This window comes from Lactuca virosa, chromosome 7 (genome assembly GCF_052849685.1).
Source record: "Lactuca virosa cultivar CGN04683 chromosome 7, Lactuca_virosa_CGN04683_v6, whole genome shotgun sequence".
In the NCBI taxonomy this organism is placed as follows: domain Eukaryota; kingdom Viridiplantae; phylum Streptophyta; class Magnoliopsida; order Asterales; family Asteraceae; genus Lactuca; species Lactuca virosa.
This window is the reverse complement of record NC_136432.1, coordinates 172622935-172648733: the sequence shown is the minus strand read 5'-3', so window position 1 is coordinate 172648733 and position 25799 is coordinate 172622935. Positions and strand designations below refer to the sequence as shown.

The following is a 25799-nucleotide window of genomic DNA, read 5'->3' as shown; positions in this document are numbered from 1 at the left end:
CTCTGAGTTTTACTCAGTCTGACATTGTGCTGGATCGGTAACTCCCCTTTCCTGGAATTCTCCATGTTGAACCTCTTCAACACTTTATCCAAGCAGGTACTCAGACTAAGTCCAATAAGTCTTTTACTCATATCTCTCAATATCCTTATCCCTAGGATATAGGCAGCTTCTCCAAGGTCCTTCATAGCGAAACACTTCCCAAGCCAGGACTTAACCTCCTGCAAAGTTGGGATGTCATTTCCTATGAGTAGTATGTCATCCACATACAATACCAAAAAGCTAACTATACTCCCACTAGGCCTAACATATACACATGACTCATCCTCACTCCTCGAAAAGCCAAACTCTTTGACTTTCTCATCGAAGCAAAGATTCCATCTGCGAGGTGCTTGTTTCAATCCATAGATAGATTTCTCAAGCTCACACACATTATTAGGGTATTTAGCATTGACAAAACCCTCTAGCCGATTTATGTAAACATCCTTAGCCAACTTTCCATTAAGGAAAGCGGTTTTGACATCCATTTTCCATATTTCATAATCATGAAATGCAGCAATGGCTAGCATAACCCTAATAGACTTAATCTTTGCTACTGGTGAAAAGGTCTCATCATAATCAACTCCCAGAGTTTGGGAAAAGCCCTTTTGCAACCAGTCGCGCCTTATACATATGCACATTACCATCCATGGCGGTCTTCTTCTTGAAGATCCATTTGCACCCAACTGTTTTACGACCTGGTACATTGTCAACCAAGTTCCAAACTTGATTGTCATACATGGATTGTATCTCGCTGTCCATAGCCTCTTTCCATTTAGTTGCCTCAGGGCCTGCCATGGCTTCTGTGTAGCTTTTAGGTTCATCCAAACTTACCAGTGTACTATCACTGATAAGCATATCACCTTCCGTAGTAATATGGAAACCATAGTAATGATCAGGTGCATTCCTAACTCTCATGGAACGCCTCAGATGTATGGGTTCTTCAGTCGGATCAACTGGAGTTTCCTCCTCAAGTTGATTACTAGGGTTTGAGGTTCCTTCACCACTTGAATCTTGAATTTCTTCAAGGTCAATTTTCCTCCCCATGTTTCCTTGGCTTATGAACTCTCTCTCACGAAAGACTCCTCTTCTAGCTACAAAGACCACATTCTTATTGGGTCTGTAGAAGAGGTAACCAAAGGATTTATGTGGGTAGCCGATGAAAATACACCTCTCACTTCGAGGTTCGAGCTTGTCGTGAGACTCGCGCCTCACGAAAGCCTTGCAACCCCAAATCTTGATGTGGTCTACATTAGGAACTTTCCCAGTTCACATCTCGTGAGGTGTTTTGGTAACCTTTTTGGTAGGGACTAGATTAAGGATATGGGCGGCAGTCTCTAAGGCATACCGCCAGAATGAGATTGGTAACGAAGCTCGACTCATCATGGAACGAACCATGTCCAACAAGGTTCGATTGTGCCTATCATCCACACCACTCAGTTGTGGTGTCCTAGGAGGTTTCAGTTGTGAGACAATCCCACATTCCTTAAGATAGTCAAGGAACTCAATACTAAGATATTCTCCTCCCGGATCGGATCGGAGCATCTTGATGTTCCTGCCCAGTTGATTCTCCACTTCCTGCTTGAACTCTTTGAACTTTTCAAAGGTTTCTAACTTATGCTTGATTAAGTAGATATATCCATATCTACTATAATCATCAGTAAAAGTCACATAGTGGAGATTAGCATGCCTAGTGGCGGTTTTGAAGGGTCCACACACATCTGTGTGTATGAGGTCCAACAAACCTTCACTCCTCTCACATGAACCAGTGAAGGGTGACTTTGTCATTTTTCCAAGTGAACAAGACTTGCAACTATCACCCGACTTTAGGTCAAATGATTCTAAAACTCCAGCCTTTTGGAGTTGGCATATGCGCTTCTTGTTAACATGTCCAAGACGACAATACCACAAGGATGCTTTATCTAGACTATTTGAAGAATCAATACACAATACATTATTTCCTAGATTATCTACAACATTCACAGCTTCATATACACCATCACAAGGTAATGCTTTAAAAGTTAAACCCACCCAATTGCCACAACAGGGGCAGTAGTAGGAGTAGGAGTAACAGCTAATGTACTTTTAAGGCCACTTTCAGCGGTCCTTAAAAGTCCTTGAAGCTTGCTGAGTGTGACTTCCTCCTTCTTCATATGATAAATCATGCGAAACTGATCATAACTTGGATGTAAGGAATGGAGAATGATGCTAATCTCCATGTCCTCAGGGAAGTCCACATTAAGCTTCAATAATCGGTCCACGAACCTTTGCATTTTCTGCAAGTGACCAGTGAGGGATTCTCCCTCCTTCATCCTAGCTGTTATCATGGAGGAAATGATTTCATACCTCTCCTGAAGAGCACTCTGATGGTACCTATCCATCAGATCCTGGTGCATCTCAAAAGGGTAGAAATCTTCATAGGATTTCTGGAGTTCTGCTGTCATTGTGGCCAACAAGGTGCAAGACACCTTAGTGGCATCTTTCTCATGGGTAATGTACTCAGCAACCTCCTCAGGAGTAGCAGTTGACTCATCAACAACCTTCAGTTCTCTATCAAGGACATACTCCTTCTCCTTATAGAGAGTAATCATTCTGATGTTCCTAATCCATTCATTGAAATTGGAACCATCAAAAGTGACTTTCACACACAAGTTCATTAGGGAAAAGGAGCCTGTATGGTTTGAGCCAGTAGCAGTGTTGGAAGACATCTGAAAGAAAGAAAGATAAGTTTTATTAGATAAAGAGTCCTTAATAAGTCACGCAAATGAAATATTAAGGCTAGGACCCAACAACCTATTTATAACTGGAAGAGGGATGCCGTAATCCAAGTTATAAAATAGATGAAGGTAGGTAAATGACGATTTACCAATTTCCACCATAAAAAAACGAAAAAGATTATTAAGTTTTAATTGGATTTGAAACTCGTAGATCTTTTGAGATACATTAAACTTTCAATGGCATGTTTGAATCTCGATTGTGCCCTCTCAAATTTGTGACTGGGATGCCGATGATCACAAACAAGGTGTGAATAACCATGCAAATTGACTTGGTACCCTCAACTTTATCACCTAATCGATGTGTCGGTTAACCACACGCGCTCCACCGATCTATGATAAAATCAAGTTACCCTTTGCCACTCTTACTAGTCCTTGTTAGTGTTTCGGTTAACCACACACGCTCCACTAACGAATTTGTAAGGTACAAAGTGTAATTTCATGGGTTAGCACCTAATTAACATTTTCCTAAAGTAACTAAGATTGGGAATTAATAAAGGTTTAGTTACTTTATAATTTCATTATACTTTTAATGAGGATTAAGGTCCTATCCTACCCGTTGGACTAACGACCCTCCACCAGTCAAGGAAGCGGTGGGTGAGAGTGGACACCCATTAAGCTGCCATTTTATAGGCAACAACCTTATACCCCCCTTATAGACCGGCTTCGTGAATGAGGCCTACTAACGGTAAGACCGACTTATTCTTATATATATATATATATAATAATTAAACTTTTAATATTATAGAAGTATATGTTGGATTAATGTCTAAGTCCATAACTATAATTGGTAAGACTTGACCCGACCCGGCATGGTCCATTTGGGTTGCATGGCATCATGCATTTGGATAGACTATAATGAGAGAAATAACACTTAAGGTTGGTTAATATATTATAAGTTCTAATATATTAATAAGGTTATTTAATTAGTATTGATCAAGAATTAATTTGGAATTAATTAAGTGATCAAAAGGAGACTAATTAAATATATGGGTTGATTGTGTAAATCATTCATTCTTATATATGTGGGCTTGTGATCCAAGATTCCTTATGTTGGACTAAGTCCATGGGGTGACCCATGGATACTCCATGGAGGTTAAAATCCATGGAGCATAAGGAATGGGAAAAGTTATGAGTTACATGGTGTAACCCTAATAGCCACCATATAAAAGAATCTCATGGCTTAAGAAATCGTGCACTAATGTGTGAGTGTGAGGGCTAGACGATTTCAAGGAGTGTTCAAGTTTCTCTCAAGTTATTCCAAGTGTATTTGGTGTTGTGTGAACCATTTGAGGTGTCACACTTGGGGCACTAGGCACTCAAGCTTCATGAAGACATTCTACATCAAAGAGGTATGTATTCTATCTTGTTATATTTATTATTTTGTATGCTAGATTAGGATAATACCTTGGATGTTCATAATTGTATGCATAATAGAGAAAACATAGATCCAAGGTATTTAGGGTTGCATGTACACTTAGGAGTGTTAGAATGCTCATAACCCAACAATGGTATCAGAGCCCAGGTTGTTTTCTTGTTATACTTGCAAAAGTAGCTGAAAAATCGAGTTGGATGCATATATTCGATTGTTTTGGCTGGAATTGGACTAGGAACATTACCCTAAGATGTTTTTGGACTTATAAACTTGTTTTTGATGTGGTAATGTTCATGCTAATCCAATTTCTAAGATAATTGTCATAATTTCAAGATTTGTATTAGTTTGTATGTTCATGCTAATTTCTTGAAGATTGATGATTTGAATTATCTTGTTCTTATGAGGTTCTTAGATTAATAGAAAAGTTGTGTGAAATAGTTGTTTTCAATCCATTTTAATCTAAGAGTTGATTCCAAAGTGTGTTTTTGTAACTTGTCCTCAAGTTATATGAAAAGTCACATTTAAGAATCATAAAACTCATAAAAGTTGGCAAAGGTTACAAAATGAAGAGTCTAGTTCTAATTAAATGGTTTTATGACTCCATAACTTGTCCTCAAGTTATGGAGGTTCAAGAGTCTCTTCATTAAATTAAAAAAAAAAGTGTAACCTTAATTAGTTCCATAAGTTACAATAAAAAAAAGTTATTTTTTTTTATTAATTAGTTTAAAGTCTTCCATAACTTGTCCTCAAGTTATGGAACTTGAAGAGTTTTTTCTTTTTTATAATTAAAACTACTTTAAACTCATAAGTTATGGAATTAATTAGTTTTGAATAGTTTCAAAACTTGCCCTCAAGTTTTGGAATTTGAAAAGTTTTCACTTATGAATACTTTAATTCCAAGTTAGCCCTTAGAATTTTAAAAATTAAAATTCAACCTTTATACTTTATAATATTATAAGTTAATAATATTTATATATATATATATATATATATATATATATATATATATATATATATATATATATATATATATATATATAAGAGTAAAGTCAGTCTTACCGTTAGTAGGCCTCATTCACGAAGCCGGTCTATAAGGGGGGTATAAGGTTACTGCCTATAAAATGACAGTTTAATGGGTGTCCACTCTCACCCACCGCTTCCTTGAGTGGTGGAGGGTCGTTAGCCGAACGGGTAGGACAAGGACTATAATTCTCCTTTCATTAAAAGTATTAATGATAAATACCAAGTAACTAAACTCTTATTAATACCCAATCTTAGTTACTTAGGAAAATGTGAATTTGGTGCTAACCCATGAAATTACACTTTGCACTTTGCTTAAATCGTTAGTGGAGCGTGTGTGGTTAACCGGCACACTAACCTGGACTTAACAAGGTAGGCAAAGGGTAACTTAATATTTATCATAGTATCGGTGGAGCGTGTGTGGTTAACCGGCACACTGATTAAGGGGTAAATATTAAGGGTACCAAGTATATTTGCATGGTTATTCACACCTTGTTTTGTGATCCTCGGCATCCCAGTCACAAAACCTGAAGGGCACACTCGAGATTGAAACATGCCTTTGAACAGTTCAATGAATCTCAAAGATCTAGGACTTTCAAATCCAATTAAAACCTAATAAATTATTTCGTTTTTCATGGTGGAAATTGGTGAATCGTCATTCACCTACCTTTAATATTTTATAGCTTGGATTACGGCATCCCTCTTCTAAGTTATAAAATAATTTTTTGGGTCCTAGCCTTAATATTTCATATTGGGTGTCATATTAAGGACTTTAAATCAACTATCTTGAATATCTCCCAAAAAGATGTCTGGTCTAGACATTTATGATCTTCCCAAATCTCTTGAAACAAGCTTTCCTAAATGAAGATGATGTCCCATGGATATCATACTTCTTTCACCTCCTCCAATTATTCTCCCTAACCTACAAGTTCCTAAAAAGTTTAAGGTCACTCAAGCCCTATTGGCAAGGCAAGGTCTAGGTGTGATCACATCTTGGAGATGTAGTCACATATTGACAAGCCGGGAGAGTTGGGTGTCAAAGTCTTGAGAAAGTTGGTGGCTCAACTACTTTCTAAGTCACATAGTGAGTTCTTTTGGGAATCCTATGAAACAGACTAAGACAAGACCCTTAATGATCTTATCTATTTGCTAAGATCAACTTCCTAAAACGCTATGGACATTGACAATGATGACATTGGATATCCAGTAAAGCTCTCTCTTCCCAATGGAAAGGGATCGGCCATAGTCAACTCGGTTGACCCAATGGTAAAGAGAGAGGCAAAGTCTGAGATAGTCCCATTATCAAGGGTCCATAGGTAACTATTGCCAAAGGAAGGGGCATTGGTTACGAAGCTGCCAAATTTAACTAAGGATGTTAAAGTCAATAAGTTTGGCTCTACTTCAGGTAAAGTCCATTGTCCAACTCTATTAAGTACATGCTGATTCTGATAGCGAAGATGGATTTCAATCGCATGGTTCGGTGATCAGAGTTTTGGGCTATTACTTAAGAGTTATGATATTTATATTGCTTAGGAATAGATAACAACAAGGTTTTCATATGGATTGTAAGGATAAGTTTTTCCGCAAACTTTTAAAATAAAAGAAAAAGGTTTTGATTTTATTTATTTTAAGTATCCTTACAATGGCATTTGTGAAAAGTTGTTGCTTATAAGATTCCATTGATAGCAATATTGGAAAAATGGATTTGATTCTTTCGGTTGTGGTAGTGTCTAATATTACCAAATAAGGAAAGATTCTCATCACCCAAGGTTCAATTGGACCGAAATTTGGAATCATGCAAGTTGTACAGTATGATGAATGAGAACTTTCAGCTTGGAAAATTAAGACTAATTCCTTATGTGAATAAGGAAAGGATTAAGGGATCGAGTACACATTCTTGTGCACTGGTCAAGTCCACCACAAAAGATCAAGAAGACTATTCGTCATGATTTACTTAAGTTCAGTAAATATGGTTATACTTATAAGTTTAAGTATAAGTCTGTAGCATTGGAGAAGTTTCAATGTGAGACAGAACGAATAAGAAGAATCAAAGTATGGCAGAACGATAAAAGTTTCTCAAATCTGAAAAGATGGGAGAGTACTTTAGTATCATGTTTATGATCATCTTAATGATTAAGATACCATATCACAATTGGTCCTCTAAAGTCATCTTAGTGCATTCTTATGACTAAGAAGAGGAGTCATGAATTGTTGAAATGGTTAAATCAAAAAGATGAGTCATACTTCGTTCCAAAACAATTCTTAGAGTCATACTCCAAGATTGTAACTTGAGTGACATATCTTAAAGAGGGTTTGTTAACACTAGTCAAATGTAAGAGTAAAAGGTTATCTACTCTTGTACATTTGAAATTGGTAAGTTGTGATGTTTTGGATAAAACAGAGACCAACTTAGGTCAATTGTGTAAAGTGTTAGTCTTGATAAAGAATCCATACTATCTCTTGAATATTTGACAAGGGAGTCTTATATGTCAAGAGGACAGTGGGAGTCTTAAATCTCTTGAAAGTTTCAAGACTTAATCAAGAATAAAACCTAAAGTCCTTCACTAGCACACGACTTGAGGTTTATAACCTATCGTGTTGAAATTTTTGTGCCTATTCAAGTTGGCTTTGCATAGGAGTTCTGAGAGTTCTCAATTGGTTGCACAACTACTTGGAAGCAATGGCAGGCACCTGAGCTGCCAAATGGCAAGAATTTAAGATTGCACAAGTTTAATCAATATGAGTTTGGATTTGTCACTAACCTTGTCTTGTGATTATGGTTTTGACAAATTCACATGGATAAGAACACATACACTATTAAATCTAAGTGTCATAAGGTTTCTCTCCGATTCATGAAAATGATGGTGAGGAAACACTTTCACTAAGTAGATTTTAGCTAGATAGAAATTGTGATATTTGCATTCTCAAAGTCGTTAGTGGAGCGTGTGTGGTTTACCGGCACACTAACATGGACTTGTGAGAAGTGGCAAAGGTCTAAACAATTGAGACTATGATTACGGCATCCCTTTTCATAGTTCTAAAATTGTTTAGACACACATGTGAGCTATCTAAGAGAGGTGTATGATTTTGATAAAGTTTTATCAAAACAATCTAGTATCAGAAATCTGAACTTTGGTAAGAAAGTCAGCTGATTTCTGAGTACATGGCAAAGCTAGTGGGAGCATAAGTGTTATGCTAATAATCATCATGTTAGTGGGAGCATGAAAATTATGACAAAGGTTGCAAGTTAGCAATGTTAATTATAGAAAACAAAAGTTTCAATTCGTGATGTTGCAGGGGTTGAAAAAGTTGTTTTGCTATAATTAAGGGAGAGGAAATTATACTTCATTTCAATTCTAAAAGCTTAGATTGAGATTTTAATCGTATTTAATCAAGGATATATATATATGAATTTCATGTTGGAATGGCTCAACATAAGGAAATTCTATATATGGGTCCATTATTTGCGTTCTAAAATTCGATTATGATTACGGCATCCCTTTTCATAATCTGAATTTTGAGAACTTGGCAAATTGAAATGGAAATATTATAGCAAAAGACTGGTTTAGTCTTTATGTGAGACATCATGAATCGTGTCCCATATGCTTCGGATATAGGATCGATTACATGTGCTATATTCATCCTTTCTAAAATTTTCCAAATGCCTGGGGCATTATGAAGGGAAAAGGTCTACAATTCGATATGACTAAAATGATTAAGCAATTCTTGAGGACAATCTAAGGTTTACCAAAGATTGGTTGCTCAAGGACAGTTGGAAGTATAATGTTAATTCTGGAAGGACCATATTGACATAATCTGTAAGGAGGCAACTCTTGTTCAGAAGTGATAGTCAAAATGGAATATGGAAATGTTTCAAAGTTAGAAATTATTCAATCTGTGTAAGATTAGGAAACTTAATGAAAGAAGGATGTTTCCAAGGAGCTGATCTCCTTTGGAATGCTCTATAATGATTGTTGTCATGTCTTTCTGACTTCGTGCATAATCATTAAGAGGATCAATGCATATAAGTTTAGAATCTAACAGATTTCAGTAAATGGCATGAATTTGGAATTCTTGCATTTGCAGTAAGGATTTGGGACTGTGAAAAGAGGATCATTGGAGTGATGTTCAATTGATCTATTTTACAAAGTAAAGATCATAGACAAACATAGTATGCATACTTGGTGTATGGCATGACTAGTGTTTAGAAAACATAGTGTACATGTTTGGCGCATGGGACAACTATTGTTTTAAATTCAAGTATAAAGTTGATAAAACCGAAACAATGAATAATGAGTAATCAGTATGGTGATAAATAAAAGTGTTTATTTATATTCATAGGGTTTGATACCATATTTGATTCATTTATTCTTGTGTTTCACTTTGCATGTTTTTGACTTCCAGAATAACTAAGTCGCTCTTCCTTAATGATTAAGTTACTCAAACCATCCACAGTCGGTCATATGTTGGAAGTAGATATGAATCAAGACTGTCATGGGTTGGTTTGTAGAGGTCCAAGTTGGTGGACAAAAGTGGTGCTACAACACTCATGAGTGCTCATAAGTTCTGAGTATTGGATTCAACCCGCGCTCATTTGAATCACTTCATGGATTTTATCACGAGTGATCATGAGACGATAATATCTTATATTCTTCAAACCTAGAGATATTAGTTGTTACTATGAGTTGGTTATACATTGATTGCACGAAAACGCATTGGTAACTCGATGTTATAAAGCGTGCCTTTGTGTATGATTCAACAAGTAGTAGAACAAGCCATATGAGTCGAAGTTTATCCATTCCTTTTACCTTCGGGATAAAAGCGATATATGTGGGCCCCTCGATGATTTAAAGATGATACATGTGAGTGCTTGGCCAAGCCAGGACTGATTTGATTTGTTCAATCAGTCAGTCATCATGAATCGGAAATCGGGAAACAACAAATGGACAGAGAGAATGATTGATAATCCATGTCTCAGTCCATATGATATCTAGAATGGAGGAATATATGATCCCTTATCTAATGGACAAGTCATTGACAAAGGTCAGAGTTCATCGACAAGGTCAGAGTTCGACAGAAGCTTTTGAGAGCTACGATTGCTAATCGGTTCCTGAAGTCATACACAATAATAGTTTTAGACTTATCCAAATGGGAGACTGTTGGATTAATGTCTAAGTCCATAACTATAATTGGTAAGACTTGACCCGACCCGGCATGGTCCATTTGGGTTGCATGGCATCATGCATTTGGATAGACTATAATGAGAGAAATAACACTTAAGGTTGGTTAATATATTATAAGTTCTAATATATTAATAAGGTTATTTAATTAGTATTGATCAAGAATTAATTTGGAATTAATTAAGTGATCAAAAGGAGACTAATTAAATATATGGGTTGATTGTGTAAATCATTCATTCTTATATATGTGGGCTTGTGATCCAAGATTCCTTATGTTGGACTAAGTCCATGGGGTGACCCATGGATACTCCATGGAGGTTAAAATCCATGGAGCATAAGGAATGGGAAAAGTTATGAGTTACATGGTGTAACCCTAATAGCCACCATATAAAAGAATCCCATGGCTCAAGAAATCGTGCACTAATGTGTGAGTGTGAGGGCTAGACGATTTCAAGGAGTGTTCAAGTTTCTCTCAAGTTATTCCAAGTGTATTTGGTGTTGTGTGAACCATTTGAGGTGTCACACTTGGGGCACTAGGCACTCAAGCTTCATGAAGACATTCTACATCAAAGAGGTATGTATTCTATCTTGTTATATTTATTATTTTGTATGCTAGATTAGGATAATACCTTGGATGTTCATAATTGTATGTATAATAGAGAAAACATAGATCCAAGGTATTTAGGGTTGCATGTACACTTAGGAGTGTTAGAATGCTCATAACCCAACAGTATAAGGGTTGAATTTTAAACTTTTAAAAAACTAAGGTTCAATTTGGAATTTAAAGTATTAATGTCTGAGACTTTAGAAATTCCAAACTTGAGGGCAAGTATTGAAACTATTCAATACTTTTCATTTCATAACTTATGAGTTTAATGGTCCATTAAAGTGAAGACTCTTCACTCTATGTAACCTCTTATTCTTTAATGAAAATTTTAAAGAAGTGACTTTTGGTTATCCATAACTTGAGGACAAGTTATGGACTCCATCATTAGGCATTAAGATCAAGAATCAATCATAAAACAATTCAGCAAATAATTCCTATGATCTAACCATAACTCTTAAGAACATGAACATTCATATCAAAATTTCAAGAATCATATTAACTCATATAAAACATGGAATTTTGATATTAGCCATTGTAAATGGATTAGCATAAGCATTACACCAACTAAAACAAGTTTTAAAACAGCAAAACAGTTTAAGGTAATGTTTCTAGTCCATTTCCAGCAGCAAAACTCGAAAATCTGCATTCAGGGGTTCTTACTCGTCGAGTGCAAGAACTTACTCGACGAGTAGGGTGAATTATCACATGGACTCGTCGAGTCCCTACATGGACTCGGCGAGTTCATGCAGCAGATAGCATATTTTTGAGCTTTTTCAACAAGATTGCATCAAGTATCAAGAAAACAAGCCTAGGCTCTGATACCACTGTTGGGTTTTGAGCATACCAACACTCCTATGGTGTACATGCAACCCTAGAAACCTTGGATCTATGTTTTCTCTAAAATACATACAAATTTGATTTCCAAGGTTTACAACCTAACTAGCATGTTATGGGGTACTTGTACTACTAAACTTTAAGTAGAATAACATACCTTTCTTTTGTGGTTGATTGCTTGGAGTATTAGAGCCTAGCACCAATAGTGTGGATGCCTCAAGTGGTGTCACAAATCACCCAAAACAGCTTGGAAATACTTGAGAGAATATGATGCTTGCTAAAATCGGCCCACCCTTGTTTCTCACACACACTAGTGCCAATTCTAGAACCAAGGATCTCTTTATATAGTATGGAGGATTAGGGTTACACCCTAATACCCATGACTCTTCATTTACCTAGGATCCATGTCTTAAAAGCTATATGGACTATCCATGGACTTCCATATACTATTAGCCCACCCTAAATAAATCTTAGCCCAATCCATATATATGTAAGAGTCCATATTTAATTAGCCTCTTTTTGACCTTTAAATTAATTTGCAAAATCAATTCTTGATCAACACTAATTAAATAACATGACTTCATATTAATATATTATATCTTATAATATATTAATAGATTATAAACATCTTATTCGCAAATGTATATCCATACAAATTGTTAGGTGAAGTGCAACCCAAATGGACCATGCCGGGTCGGGTCAAGTTCATACCAAATATAGTTACGAACTTAGACACCTTATCCAACATTCATCATGCTTTGCCCTTCTCTTTGGCTTAAACCTCTTCCTTAGCTTGATTTTGGCATTTAAGGCCTTGCATGCACGTAAAGTTTGCAACTTTACGTGGTAACCATGTCCTAGGCAGCTAGATCTACAATTTGGAGCCTCAATACATCTTAAAAGCGTCTGAATAAGAAAAGGACTGAAGGGACTCGACGACTTGTATGGTCAAATCGACGAGTCGGATGAAGATTAAATGTTTTTGGTCCTGCATGGACTCGGCGAGTCAGTGAGATGAATCAATGAGTTGGTAAGGGTTTTCCCAACATTTTGGACACTGCATGGACTCGACGAGTTGTCTGGAAACTCGACGAGTCAACTGGGGTTTTCACGGTTCTTTGACTTTGGAAGGAACTCGACGAGTCAGTGGATGTACTCGACGAGTTGAGTCAACATGGACTGTTGACCTTGACCGTTGACTTTGACTTTGACCAAGGGTTGACCAGTTTGACTTCTGGGGGTATTTTAGTAATTTGGAAATTTATGGAAGTGATCATTGGTGGATGTAGGTGTTTGAGTTTAGAGCTATATTTGGGAAGTTTGACATCATCATCCCGAGCTACTTGTTAGGTGAGTTTTTCTCACTATATCAACATGGTCTAAGGCACCAATGCCGATCCTTCTTTTGGATTGTTATCATGGTTATTGCATGATGATATGCTTAGTGACATGTTAGGTCGGTATCCTGGAATATAGGATGATGCTATGTTAGTGACCAGTTAGGTCGGTATCCTGGTATATAGGATGATACTATGGTTAGTTATCTGTTAGATCGGTATCCTAGTTATAGGATGATACTATGTTAGTGATCTGTTAGATCTGTATGACTATCTATACATTCTAGCTAGCGTATGATATTTATGTGCACATGATTGTTTGATTGGGGGATGGGATGAGGCGGTCATTCTTTGTGCTTTTTCCAACATACCCAGGGAGGACCGGAAAGACAGCAGACCCGGTTAGGGCGTACTTGTCAGGCCAAACGCCCGGCGAGTGGTGCGGATAGGCTGAAGGCCCTAAGAGGCGTTCCAGACGTGCCGATGGCTCAGAGAGCGGTCCAGATAGACTGATGTCCCTGCGAGGCGGCCCAGTCAGGATGATGGCTCATTATGCATGTTGATTGTTTATATGATATTGTTATGGTTTGTATGGCATTGGTATTTTGGTGGAACTCACTAAGCTTCGGGCTTACAGTTGTTGATTTTGTTTCAGGTACTTCCGATGATCGCGGAAAGACGAAGGCGTGATCGTGCACCTCCTTATGTTTTTATGATTTGATTCTGCGATACTCTGACATGAAACCATTTTGAAAACAAATTTGTAATAGTTAACAGTTTTTGAATGATTTAAAATTTTTTAATTTGGCATGATTTTTTATGGGTGTTACAAGTTCATATCAGAGCCTTGGTTTGAGTGAATTGGAGGAGCACTCGTGTGTATCTAGTCTCAAACTAAGGACAAGATTTTAAAATGATTTTTCTAAATGGTTTTCAAAGTACTAAAGGAGGATGCAAGTGTACGATCAGCCGGAGCGAGTAAGTAGACCCCAAAATACCTTATAGATTATTTGATTTTGTGATATGTTAGAACAGAATACTAGTACTAGGCTAGGAATCTTCAGGAATTCCATGATAGAATTGCCTGGTTATATGATGCCTGATATCCTAGGGTTTTCCTTATATAAGATTGACATCATTACTATAATTGCTTAGAGTATGCATTACGGTCGTATATAACTAAGATCTTATATCCTGAGAATGTTTGGTTTGGCCTTATTTCTTGTTCTTGTTTAAAGAAGGGCTTAGGTTAGGATCAGGTATTCGAAAGTTTATAGGGTCCAGCGTTATGTATGACTAGCATACACGAGTGCTGCAGGGTTGGTGGATGTTTCATGGATAAGTCGTGTGGGATCAGTCCACCAGTTATGAGATATTTAGCCTTCCTTTAGGAGTAAGGATTGAGCACATTCCATTCTTACGTATATTGTTAGGGCATTGTGATGATACTTGAGAAAAATATGGGTAGGTGTGGAAGGTAGTATGGGCCCGTACTACTGAAAACACAAGACCCATACGCGTAGCAAGGAAGTCACAATCCCTAGGGTTTTGTTGGGAGTTGGTTCCCGAAATATTATATGGAATGTCTTATATCTTCCTGGTATATTTTCAGCATGGTGGTTACTAGACGATTTGTGACTGGATCCGGATCAGGATCAGAAGATGGCGGTCAAGAGGGACCAGCAGTGCCCGAGGTCATTGGTCAGATGAGGTCGGATGAGTTGGACGCCAGGATTCGAGAGATCCTGCATGATGATGTTTCTACTCTATTCTGGGCACAATTTTCGGAGATGTTTGGGTCTATCAAGACCGCTATGGTGGAGTACTTTGATAAGCGCTATGCAGCTATTGCTAAGACAGCTGCCAGTGCAGCCTCCGTAGCGGTAGCCGCTGATGGTGGTGGGACCAGCCGGGCTTTCCAGTACCAGGACTTCGATAACATGAATCCCCTGACTTTTGATGGTATTCAGGACTCGATTGTAGCCATGAGGTGGTTGTCTGACGTGAAGGGATTTTTCTACACATGTTCATGTCCTACTGACCAGAAGGCAGATATGCCCTAAACCTGCTGAGGTCCGAGGAAAAGGACTGGTGGAGGTTGATGATGGGGTCGTATACAGAGGATCAGAGAGCTGCGATTACTTCGGAGCAGTTCAGGGATATGTTCCGTGCTCGTTACATTATACGGGTCGAGTGGGAGCGGTTAGCTCAGGATTTCTTGCAGTTGAGACAGGATGCTGAGATGGTGACGGAGATCACCCATATGTTCACCAAGAGGGAAATGTTTTGCTCGGAGTTTGCTTCCGAGCAGGCTCATATGACATGTTATCTGAGCATGCTCAAGACTGAAATCTGTCAGTTTGTTGCTACCCAGCGTTGCGATACACTGTTGGAGTTACAAGAGGCCGCTAGGCGGAGGGAGCCGGAGATCGAGTTACAGTTACGGGAGTAGAGGCAGGCCCCGACGCAGTCACAGCCGACGCCAAAGCGGTCTAAGACCGCTGATTGTAGGTCGGGAGGCCAGCATGGCCACACTTGTGGCAAGTGCGGGAAGGGTCACTCATGGGTTTGTAGATCTGGTAGTGCATGCCCAAATGTGGCAAGGAGGGGCACTTTGCGAGGGATTGTCGCCAGCCAGCCCCGGTTCAGGATATAAGGATCTGCTACCACTGCCATCAGGTTGGTCACGTAAAGACCAACTGTCCACAGCTCGTTGCCAGGCTGGCGCAGGCTCCAGCGCCGGTTACACTGAGGATTACTGACGGGGGTCAAGGTAGAGCAAAGCTTCCGAAGGCTCGGGGACGCGCCTTCCAGCTTACAGCCGAGGAGGCCAGGACAGCACCGGATGTGGTTGTTGGTATGTTTCTATCCTATGTGTTACTGATTATATTTGTTTTATACTTATATGTGTTGTACCGTGTTAGTACGTTCTTAGTGAACTCCTTACATGCTTTGGTATTATTTAACTCCGGGGCTAGTCGGTCTTTTGTCTCTCAGTCATTCAGTAGGAAGTTCGGTTTTCCAGTAGGAGAGCTGGAGTGTCCGTTCCGAGTCTCTATCACCAACGAACATAGGATTTCAGTTTCTTCAGTCTATCGGGGTTGCGTGTTGGACATCTTCGGGGTATCTTTCCCAATAGACTTGATTCTGATTCCCATGGGGGAAGTATGTGTGATAGTGGGTATGTACTGGGTGAGTCGATTCGGTGCCATGATCGACTGTGAGGGTCAGCGTGTAGTAGTTCGAACCCCAAGTGGGGGAGAACTGATTCTCTTTGGTGAGGGCACCCGAGTAGGTTCAGGGTTTTGCGCAGCTGCCAGGCTCGGCAGTATATTCAGCACGGGTGTGGAGGTTATCTAGCGTATGTGGTGGATACATGGGTCAGGGATCAGGTCTCGGTTTCAGAGGTTCCAGTAGTCAGGGATTTTGCTGACGTGTTTCCAGAGGAGTTACCCGGAGTGCCTCCGGAGAGGCAGGTCGCGCTCAGGATCGACCTTGTGCTAGGTGCGGCCCCTATCGCCAAGGCTCCGTACTGATTGGCACCACCGGAGATGCATGAGCTGTCATCACAACTACAGGAACTGTTGGGCAAGCAGTTCCTTCATCCGAGTTCTCTTCGTATGGAAGAAGGATGGTTCATACCGGATGTGCATTGACTATCGGGAGTTAAACAAGTTACGGTGAAGAACCGTTATCCACTCCTGAGGATAGATGATCTTTTCGATCAGTTGCAGGGAGCATCTTGGTTCTCCAAGATAGACCTGAGGTCTGGGTATCATCAGGTCAGGGTTAGGGAGGAAAACGTAGAGAAGATCGCGTTTCCGACTCGTTATGGACATTACGAGTTCGTGGTGACGCCGTTTGGGATCACCAACACGTCGACAGGGTTTATGGACCTGATGAATCGGGTCTGCAAACCGATGCTCGATCGCTCGGTCATCGTGCTCATAGATGATATCTTGGTGTTCTCCAAGACCAGGGAGCAGCATGAGGAGCATCTTCGGGGGCTATTGGGAGAATTAAGGCGAGAATGAATTTATGCCAAGTTCTCGAAGTGTGATTTTTGGTTACGAGAGGTTCAGTTCCTTGGACATCTCGTTAACCAGGATGGGATTTTGGTCGATCCGGCCAAGATCGAGGCGGTTATGCAGTGGGAGGTTCCGAAATCTCCCTCGGATATCAGGAGCTTCATGGGATTGGCTGGGTACTACCAGAGACTCATATAGGATTTCTCCAAGATTACAGTACCCCTCACTCGTCTGCTAAGGAAGAGGTGGATTTTCGATGGGGCCCTGAGCAGCAAAAGGCATTTGAGACCATCAAACAACGACTTTGCGAGGCTCCAGTCTTGACTCTCCCGGAGGAAGTTGAGGATTTTGTAGTGTTCTGTGATGCATCCATCACGGGACTGGGAGCGGTCCTCATGCAGAGAGGATGGGTGATAGCCTACGCATTGCGGCAGTTGAAGCCGCATGATACGAGATACCCCACGCACGATTTAGAGTTGGGAGCGATAGTATTCGCTCTCAAGATTTGGAGACATTATCTCTTCGGGTCCGCTGTATCATTTAGACGGACCTCAAGAGTCTGAGACACATCATGGATCAGCTGAACTTGAACATGAGGCAACGCAGGTGGCTGGACGTAGTCAAGGATTATGACTGCGAGATCCTTTACCATCCGGGTACGGCGAAGGTGGTTACGGATGCTCTAAGCCGCAATTCAGCTGGACCTTCTGCTCCAATGACATGTATGAGGATATCAGTAGATTCTCCACTTCTGAGCTTCATCAGGGAAGCTCAGGCTGAGGGCGTACGACAGGAGAACTAGAAGCTTGAGAGGATTAGAGACGAGATCACCCGATTTGTGCAAGATAGTCGGGGGTTATTGACTCGTTGCGGTCGGGTCTGGGTTTCGTTGTCTGGTGGGGTCAGACAGATTGTATTGGAGGAGGCTTATAAGTCTCACTTCTCTATTCACCCGGGGGCCACCAAGATGTACCGGGATCTGAGCTTGAGTTACTGGTGGTTGTGTATGAAACGAGAGATCGCTTGGTACGTGAAGAGGTGCTTGACCTGCAGGATGGTCAAGGCCGACCACCAGAGGCCGCATGGCAAGCTGCAACCTCTAGAGATTCCCATTTGGAAATGGGAGCAGATCAAGATGGACTTCATCACCAAATTACCGAGAATGGCAAAGGGTTTCGACACTATATGGGTCATCGTGGATCGATTGACCAAGATTGCCCATTTTCTACCCATTCGAGAGAGCTCATCGGCCGATAAGCTGGCCAATGTTTATATACACAAGATTGTCGCTCGCCATGGGGTTCCGGTGTCTATCGTTTCAGACCGTGATGTTCGGTTCACCTCCCATTTCTGGCAGAAGTTCCACGAGGAACTGGGCACGCGGCTGCATTTCAGTACCGCACACCATCCGCAAACAAATGGCCAGAGCGAGCAGACCATTCAGGCCCTAGAGGATATGTAGAGGGTCTGCGTCATTGACTTCGGTGGGAGCTCGGACTCCTACCTACCCCTTGCAGAGTTTTCCTACAACAACTATCACTACAGCATTGGTGCTCCACCTTATGAGCTGTTTTATGGACGGAGATACCGCACCCCAGTCTGTTGGGGCGAGGTTGGTCACAGGCTGATGGTCGGACCGAGGTAGTCCTGCAGACTACCGAGATGATTCAGCAGATCAGACAGCGGTTGCAGACCGCACAGAGTCAGCAGAAGTGTTATGCCGACCGACGCCGATCTGAGTTGGAGTTTCAGGTCGGTGACATGGTACTCTTGAAGGTCTCACCTTGTAAGGGTGTGATTTGCTTCAGGAAGAGGGGGAAGTTGGGTCCCCGATTCATCAGGCCATTTAGGATCATTGCCAGGGTTAGCAAAGTGGCGTATAGACTGGATCTCCCGGAGGAGCTTAGTCAGATCCACAGCACTTTCCATGTTTCATAATTGTGGAAGTGCATACTAGATAAGGAGGCAGTGGTATCATTGGATGACATACAGTTCGACGAGCGCCTGAACTATGTGAAGAGGCCAGTTGCCATTCTGGAGAGGAAAGTGAAGGTTCTACGGAACAAGGAAGTACCTTTGGTAAAGGTACAATGGGAGCATCAGAGGGGATCCGAGTGGACTTGGGAGATGGAGGCAGAGATGCGGGAGCATTTTCCGGAGTTGTTCACTGCAGCAGACTTCGAGGACGAAGTCTATTCCAAGTGGGGGAGAATTGTAACACCCCGACTCCCAGGTATAAATTTTACAGCTTTATATTCATATTTAAAGGCCTACTCGACAAGTTGGATGCCCTAACTCATCGTGTAGAAACGGATATGGCTGCGTGACTTAAGGGACCTACTCGACGAGTTGGAGGACCCAACTCGACGAGTTGGAGCTGGAATGTCAAACCCTAATTTCAAGGGTTTTGCACCCTATTTAAAGGCTCATTAGCCACCCTCTGTTTCTCTTATCGCCTCCCTTGACCACAGAAAAACCCTAATCATGTATTACTCCCCTTTTGTGTGTGTAAAAGCTTGGAATGTGGTTTTAGTGCTGGGAACTTGAAGACTCAAGAGCTTGGATCAAGGAGAAGCGTGTAGATCCAATACCTGCTCCATTTTGGCTTCCATTTGAAGGTAACAAGTTGTTACCTTGATCATCCTAGTGTTAGATCTCCTCATTCAACGGTTTAAGGGCATTTCTAGCATATTTGTGGGTCATTTCTGGTATTGAGCATGATCTGAAGTTGTAACTACATATATGGACTCCTCTAAGCACTCGTAGTCGTAAAGTTATCGGATTTATCATGATTTGGCCCTTCTCTTTGGCTTAAACCTCTTCCTTAGCTTGGTTTTTGCATTTAAGGCCTTGCATGCACGCAAAGTTTGCAACTTTACATGGTAACCATGCCCTAGGAGGCAAGATCTACAATTTGGAGCCTCAGTCTTGCTTAAAAGCGTCTGAATAAGAAAAGGACTGAAGGGACTCGACGAGTTGCATGGTCAAATCGACGAGTCAGATGAAGATTAAATGTTTTTGGTTCTGCATGGACTCGGCGAGTCAGTGAGATGACTCAACTAGTTGGTTTGGGTTTTCCCTACATTTTGGACACTACATGGACTCGACGAGTTGTCTGGAAACTCGGCGAGTCAACTGGGGTTTTCATGGTTCTTTGAGACAAGTCAGTGGATGTACTCGACGTGTTGAGTCAACATGGATTGTTGACCTTGACCGTTGACTTTGACTTTGACCAAGGGTTGACCAGTTTGACTTCTAGGGGTATTTTAGTAATTTGGAAATTTATGAAAGTGATCATTGGTGGATGTAGGTGTTTGAGTTTGGAGCTGTATTTGGGAAGTTTGTCATCATCATCCCGAGCTACTTGTGAGGTGATTTCTTCTCACTATATCAACAGTGTCTAAGGAACCAATGTCGGTCCTTCTTTTGGATTGTTATCTTGGTTATTGCATGATGATATTCTTAGTGACCTGTTAAGTCGGTATCCTGGAATATAGGATGATGCTATGTAACTGACCGGTTAGGTTGGTATCCTGTTATATAGGATGATGCTATGGTTAGTGATCTGTTAAATCGGTATCCTGGTTACAGGATGATACTATGTTAGTGATCTGTTAGATCTGTATGACTATCTGTACATGCTAGCTAGCGTATGATATTTATGTGCACATGATTGTTTGATTGGGGGATGGGTTGAGGCGTTCATGCTTTGTGCTTGTGCCAAAATACCCAGGGCGGACTGGATAGACTACATACCCGGTTAGGGCGTACTAGTCAAGCCGAAGGCCCGACAAGGAGTTCGGATAGGCTGAAGGCCCTGAGAGGCGATCCAGACGTGCCGATGGCTAGGAGAGCGGTCCAGTCAGGCTGATGGATCATTTTGCATGCTGTTTTTTTATATGATATTTATATGGTTTGTATGGTGTTGGTATTTTGGGGGAAATCACTATGCTTCAGGCTTAAATTTGTTGATTTTTGTTTCAGGTACTTCCGATGATCGCGGAAAGGCGAAGGCGTAATCGTGCACGTGCTTATGTTTTTATGATTTGATTATGGGATACTCTGACTTGAAACCATTTTGAAAACAAAGTTGTAATAGTGAATGATTTTTGAATGATTTAAAAAGTTTTAAATTGGCATGATTTTTTATGGGTGTTACACAACGTTTGTGAAGGGTAGACAAATTTTGGGTGGTCTGCTTATGGTTAATGAGATTGTCGATTGGTGTAAAAAGAGGAAAAAGAAACTCATGGTTTATAAAATAGATTTTGAGAAGGCATATGATACAATTAATTGTGATTACTTCTGTCAGATGATGAATTTTTTTGGGTTTCGGGTCCAAATAGATCAGTTGGATTCGTGGTTGCTTTTCTCTGCTAATGCATCTTACTTGATTAATGATAGTCCTTCAAATGAATTTAAGTTGGATCGAGGTCTTATTCAGGGTGATCATTTGTCTCTGTTACTCTTTATTATGATCATGGAAGGTCTGCATGTGGCCGTGCAGGATGTTGTAGAGTCGGGGATGTTTCATGGTTTTAACATCGGGTCTATTACTCTATATAATTTCTTTTATGCAGATGACACTTTATTTGTGGGCAATTGGTCTTGGCGAAACATTAATTGTTTGGTTGATCTGTTGGACTGTGTTTATTTTGCGTCGGGCCTTAGGCTAAACCTTCGAAAATCAAATCTTTATGGAGTCGGGGTTGATTTTTTTGAGGTGAAATCTTTAGCAGCTGTTACAGGATGTAGAGCGGAGAAGTTTACTTTCTTTTATCTTGGACTTCTGGTAGATGTAAATATTGTCAAAATTAAAGGGTGGAAATCGATTATGGAAAGGTTTAAAAAAAACTTTCCAATTGGAAGGCTAGCTTATTGTCGATTGGAGGTCGATCGGTATTGATTAGTTCAGTTTTGGGTTCTTTGGGGAGTTACTATATGTCTCTTTTCCCAATGCCATTTCAAGTGAGAAAACATTTAGAGGCATTGCGAGCCAAGTTTTTCTGGGGTTCGGGTGAAAATAAAAAGAAGTTAGGTTGGGTTAACTGGAATATGGTGATGTCTTCAAAGGAGAAGGGGGGTCTTGAATTTGGAAGCCTAGTGGCCCTTAATTGTGCATTGATTCAAAAGTGGCGGTGTCGATTTGTAAATGAAGAATGTGCTTTATGGGTTAAGGTGATTTCAGAGGTGCATGGGTATAATCCGAGTGATTCTCTTCAGAATGCTAAGATTCATAATTTTGGAGTTTGTTCTCGGATTGTGGGTTCGATAAACATGATTCATGATAAAGGTGTCATCACTTATTCTTGCATTCAGAAAAAAAAAGTCAGTGATGGTCGAAGTACTCGCTTTTGGTGGGATGTTTGGACAGGGAACATGGCTCTGAATTTGAGATTTAATCGACTTTTTTATCTTGGCCGAAATCCGGAGACTTCCATTACGAGAAGGTGGTCTAATGGTTGGTCGTGGTCTTGGAGTCGCCAAATATGTGGATGTGTTTTGCAACAACAACTTGATGATTTGATAAGCCTTATTGGCAATTTCCATCCCACAACTAAGAAGGATTCTTGGATATGGGATGTTGATGGTGTCATTGGGTATTCGATTCATGATACTAGGCAACTTATTGGCAAGGTTTCGCTTCCAGATGGTCTGCCAGTTACTAGATAGAATTGATATGCGCCGCAGAAGGTAAATAATTTGTGTTGACTGGTGTTGCGGGATCAACTTCCTACTAGGTGGAATTTAAGTCTTAAAGGTTTGAAGCTTCCTTCTTTGGTGTGTCCTATGTGCGATGGACATGTGGAGAAAATGATCATCTTTTTCTCATATGTAATTTGGCGGGTTCTATTTGGCAAAGGGTTTTTAGATGTGTTGATCTAGTGTTGCATGGTTGGGATACGTTACAAGACATATTTGATTGGCTAGATATGGTCTCGTTATCCAGAGAGAGAAAAATAGCGTTCGAATCGATTATTCAAACGATCATTTGGGTGATGTGGAAGTTTCAAATTGATTTTATATTTTGTGAAGTGGTTCCGCCTAAATTTTTTATTTTTGATTATATTGTTAATATGTCATGGAAATAATAAGGTTAAAGCTACCTGGGTTAATTGGCTTCAAAACTCATTATTAGCTTCTTCTTTTTTGTAATTTCTAGCTTTTTGTTAGTTTCATTTTTAATTTTAAGCTGTTCATATATATATATATATATATATATATATATATATATATATATATATATATATATATATATATATATATAATACTACTAATTATTGAATTTATACATATATTTTTATACGTATAAATATATATTTATATCTTTAAAATCATATTTATGTGTATAAAAATATAAAAACATATTTAAACGTATAAAAACATACTTAATATATATATATATATATATATATATATATATATATATATATATATAATCATTTTTAGAATATTTATATGTATTACTTTTGTATAAAATGTTTTTTTATATATAAAAATAATTATTGATGGTGTTTTTATATTTGTATGTATATAATATATTTTCATATGAAATAAATACATATATATATATATATATATATATATATATATATATATATATATATATATATATATATATATATATATATATATATGTATTTATTTATAAAACCAATATCAGATAAGAAGGAAAATTTTGGTAGGAAAGTCAAAAAAAAATTTATATAAATATTTTTTTTAGCAATCAAACGAAATGAATCATTAGGTGATTCAAACGTAAAATGATTCATAAGAAAAAATTCTCAAAAAATACATTCATGGTTCATTTTTAAGTAACTCATGAAAAAAATTAATTTTATGACAAATTTAGTGAATATCAACAAAATCATCGTAAAAATGATTCATCGAAATATTTTTTCGAGAATTTCTTTTTGTGAATCATGTTATTTTTTATTCATCTAGTGATTCATTTGTTTTGTTTGCCAAAAAAATATGTCAAAAAAAAAAACTTCTTACATTCCTACCTAAAAAATTCTTACCGGATATATATATATATATATATATATATATATATATATATATATATATATATATATATATATATATATATATATATATATATATATATATATATATCATACAAGACATTCTCAGTCACAAAAGCAGCCACGTTAAATGTTCCTACCAATCTTGATTGACTGTTTACTATTATTAATATTTTATGAATATATTAATTGTTGATATTTCAGTGTAATAATTATTAATTTTTTCCTCCGTTTGAAGTAATCATATGTACATCGCTATCATGGGTTTAAACATCACTAATTCCATCGTAGAAGACCACGTTCGCTACTAACATGACCAGACAGCCCAATGCACTAAAAGCAACGTGACTCCCACTCGTAACATTGTCCTTGATTCTCTTTGTTCACTACTCTAAAGATGCCTAAGGCGTTGTTGTTCGAGAGTGTTACGTTTGGTATTTCAACTCTTATACCCCTAATCAAACATGATGCTTGATTTGGCGTCTATGTGTAGCCAACATCACTCCAGTCCTAGTGCACTATTGTGCACAAGTACAATGTTTCAAAATGGTTATCTTGAATACCAATCGATATCGACGTGCACTATTGGCTATAGGTACAATGTTTCGAAATGGTTATCTAGAAAACCAATCGACATCGACTTGGCTTACATTCTTCTCCAACGATATTCTTCCTTTGAGATATCCAGACCGGTACAAACCTATGTTCAAGTTACTACTCTTTTACCTCCACTATATGTATTCCCCTTTTTATTTTACTTGTAATTAGTTCATTCACTTTCTATGCTCTAAAAGAAATTTAACTCATTCACTTTCATGGGTCATAAACACACCTCGCCATTCCATATTATGTATTCATGATTGCATATTAATTATTAATTCAAGTCAATATATATTACATACAATTCTACCAAAGCATGCAATCAAAATCACCACATATCATGATACGAAAGCATGTAATAGAATACATCTTTTAACAATATACTTTTTAGCACGCATTTCCTATCCATACAAAATAGATTACAATAGAATCATAATGAACTTAACCACTCAAAACATGCATAAATCCACATGCAATGATAACTAGCATATCAATTACCCTAGTTACTTTATTCATAGAAAATAATAAGAAATGTTGCTCATATTTCACACATTTTCAGATTTTATCATTACATGCAACAATCATAGACCAAAACACTGTTGGGCTTTGATACAAAAATAAAAGAGTTTTTCATAAAATCCAAGCAATGACAACTATAAAATTTACTATAAATTTTCGAGTATATTTTCAAAACAAAACCACCAAGGATCCTTTTAACAGGTTAGAATGATCTTAAAACCAACCATAGGGTGGTTTATAAAGACAACCTTTGGAGCCTTTGGACTCTCTTGGATTTTGGGTGTTGATGAATATGGAAAGAACAAAGAGCTTAAACTTCTCTTCAATTATCCACCACCAAGATTAAGGTACCAAGAATTGCTAGATTCCTTTTTGTATACTTTGTTCTTTAAGCCTTTAAGTTATTAATAAATAAGCATTAAAGGATGACACAATGGAAGCACCAAAAGCCAAGAACAAAC

The 25799-nt window shown here is 38.8% G+C and overlaps 2 protein-coding genes across 2 annotated transcripts; both read left to right on the top strand.

Annotated features, from left to right (window-relative positions):
* The first annotated feature begins 15267 nt into the window (after window positions 1-15267).
* Window positions 15268-22097, top strand: LOC145127318 (uncharacterized). Its single transcript, XM_079062534.1, has 4 exons — window positions 15268-15428; window positions 20502-20562; window positions 21366-21678; window positions 21772-22097. The coding sequence occupies exons 1-4, from the start codon at window positions 15268-15270 to the stop codon at window positions 22095-22097; spliced, it is 861 nt and encodes a 286-aa protein (XP_078918660.1).
* Window positions 22098-22132: 35 nt separating this feature from the next.
* LOC145127317 (putative mitochondrial protein AtMg00310) lies at window positions 22133-22864 on the top strand. Its single transcript, XM_079062533.1, has one exon. The coding sequence runs from the start codon at window positions 22133-22135 to the stop codon at window positions 22862-22864; it is 732 nt and encodes a 243-aa protein (XP_078918659.1).
* Window positions 22865-25799: the final 2935 nt, after the last annotated feature.

Excerpts from the sequence above, each read along its gene's own strand:
- LOC145127318 (XM_079062534.1), top strand. The coding sequence starts at position 15,268 with ATGGGGTCGTATACAGAGGATCAGAGAGCTGCGATTACTTCGGAGCAG. Across the intron at positions 15,429-20,501 it reads GTGACGGAGATCACCCATAT|GTGTTTGAGTTTGGAGCTGT; the intron begins GTTCACCAAGAG and ends TGGTGGATGTAG. Across the intron at positions 20,563-21,365 it reads CATCCCGAGCTACTTGTGAG|GGTAGACAAATTTTGGGTGG; the intron begins GTGATTTCTTCT and ends ACGTTTGTGAAG.
- LOC145127317 (XM_079062533.1), top strand. The coding sequence starts at position 22,133 with ATGTCTCTTTTCCCAATGCCATTTCAAGTGAGAAAACATTTAGAGGCA.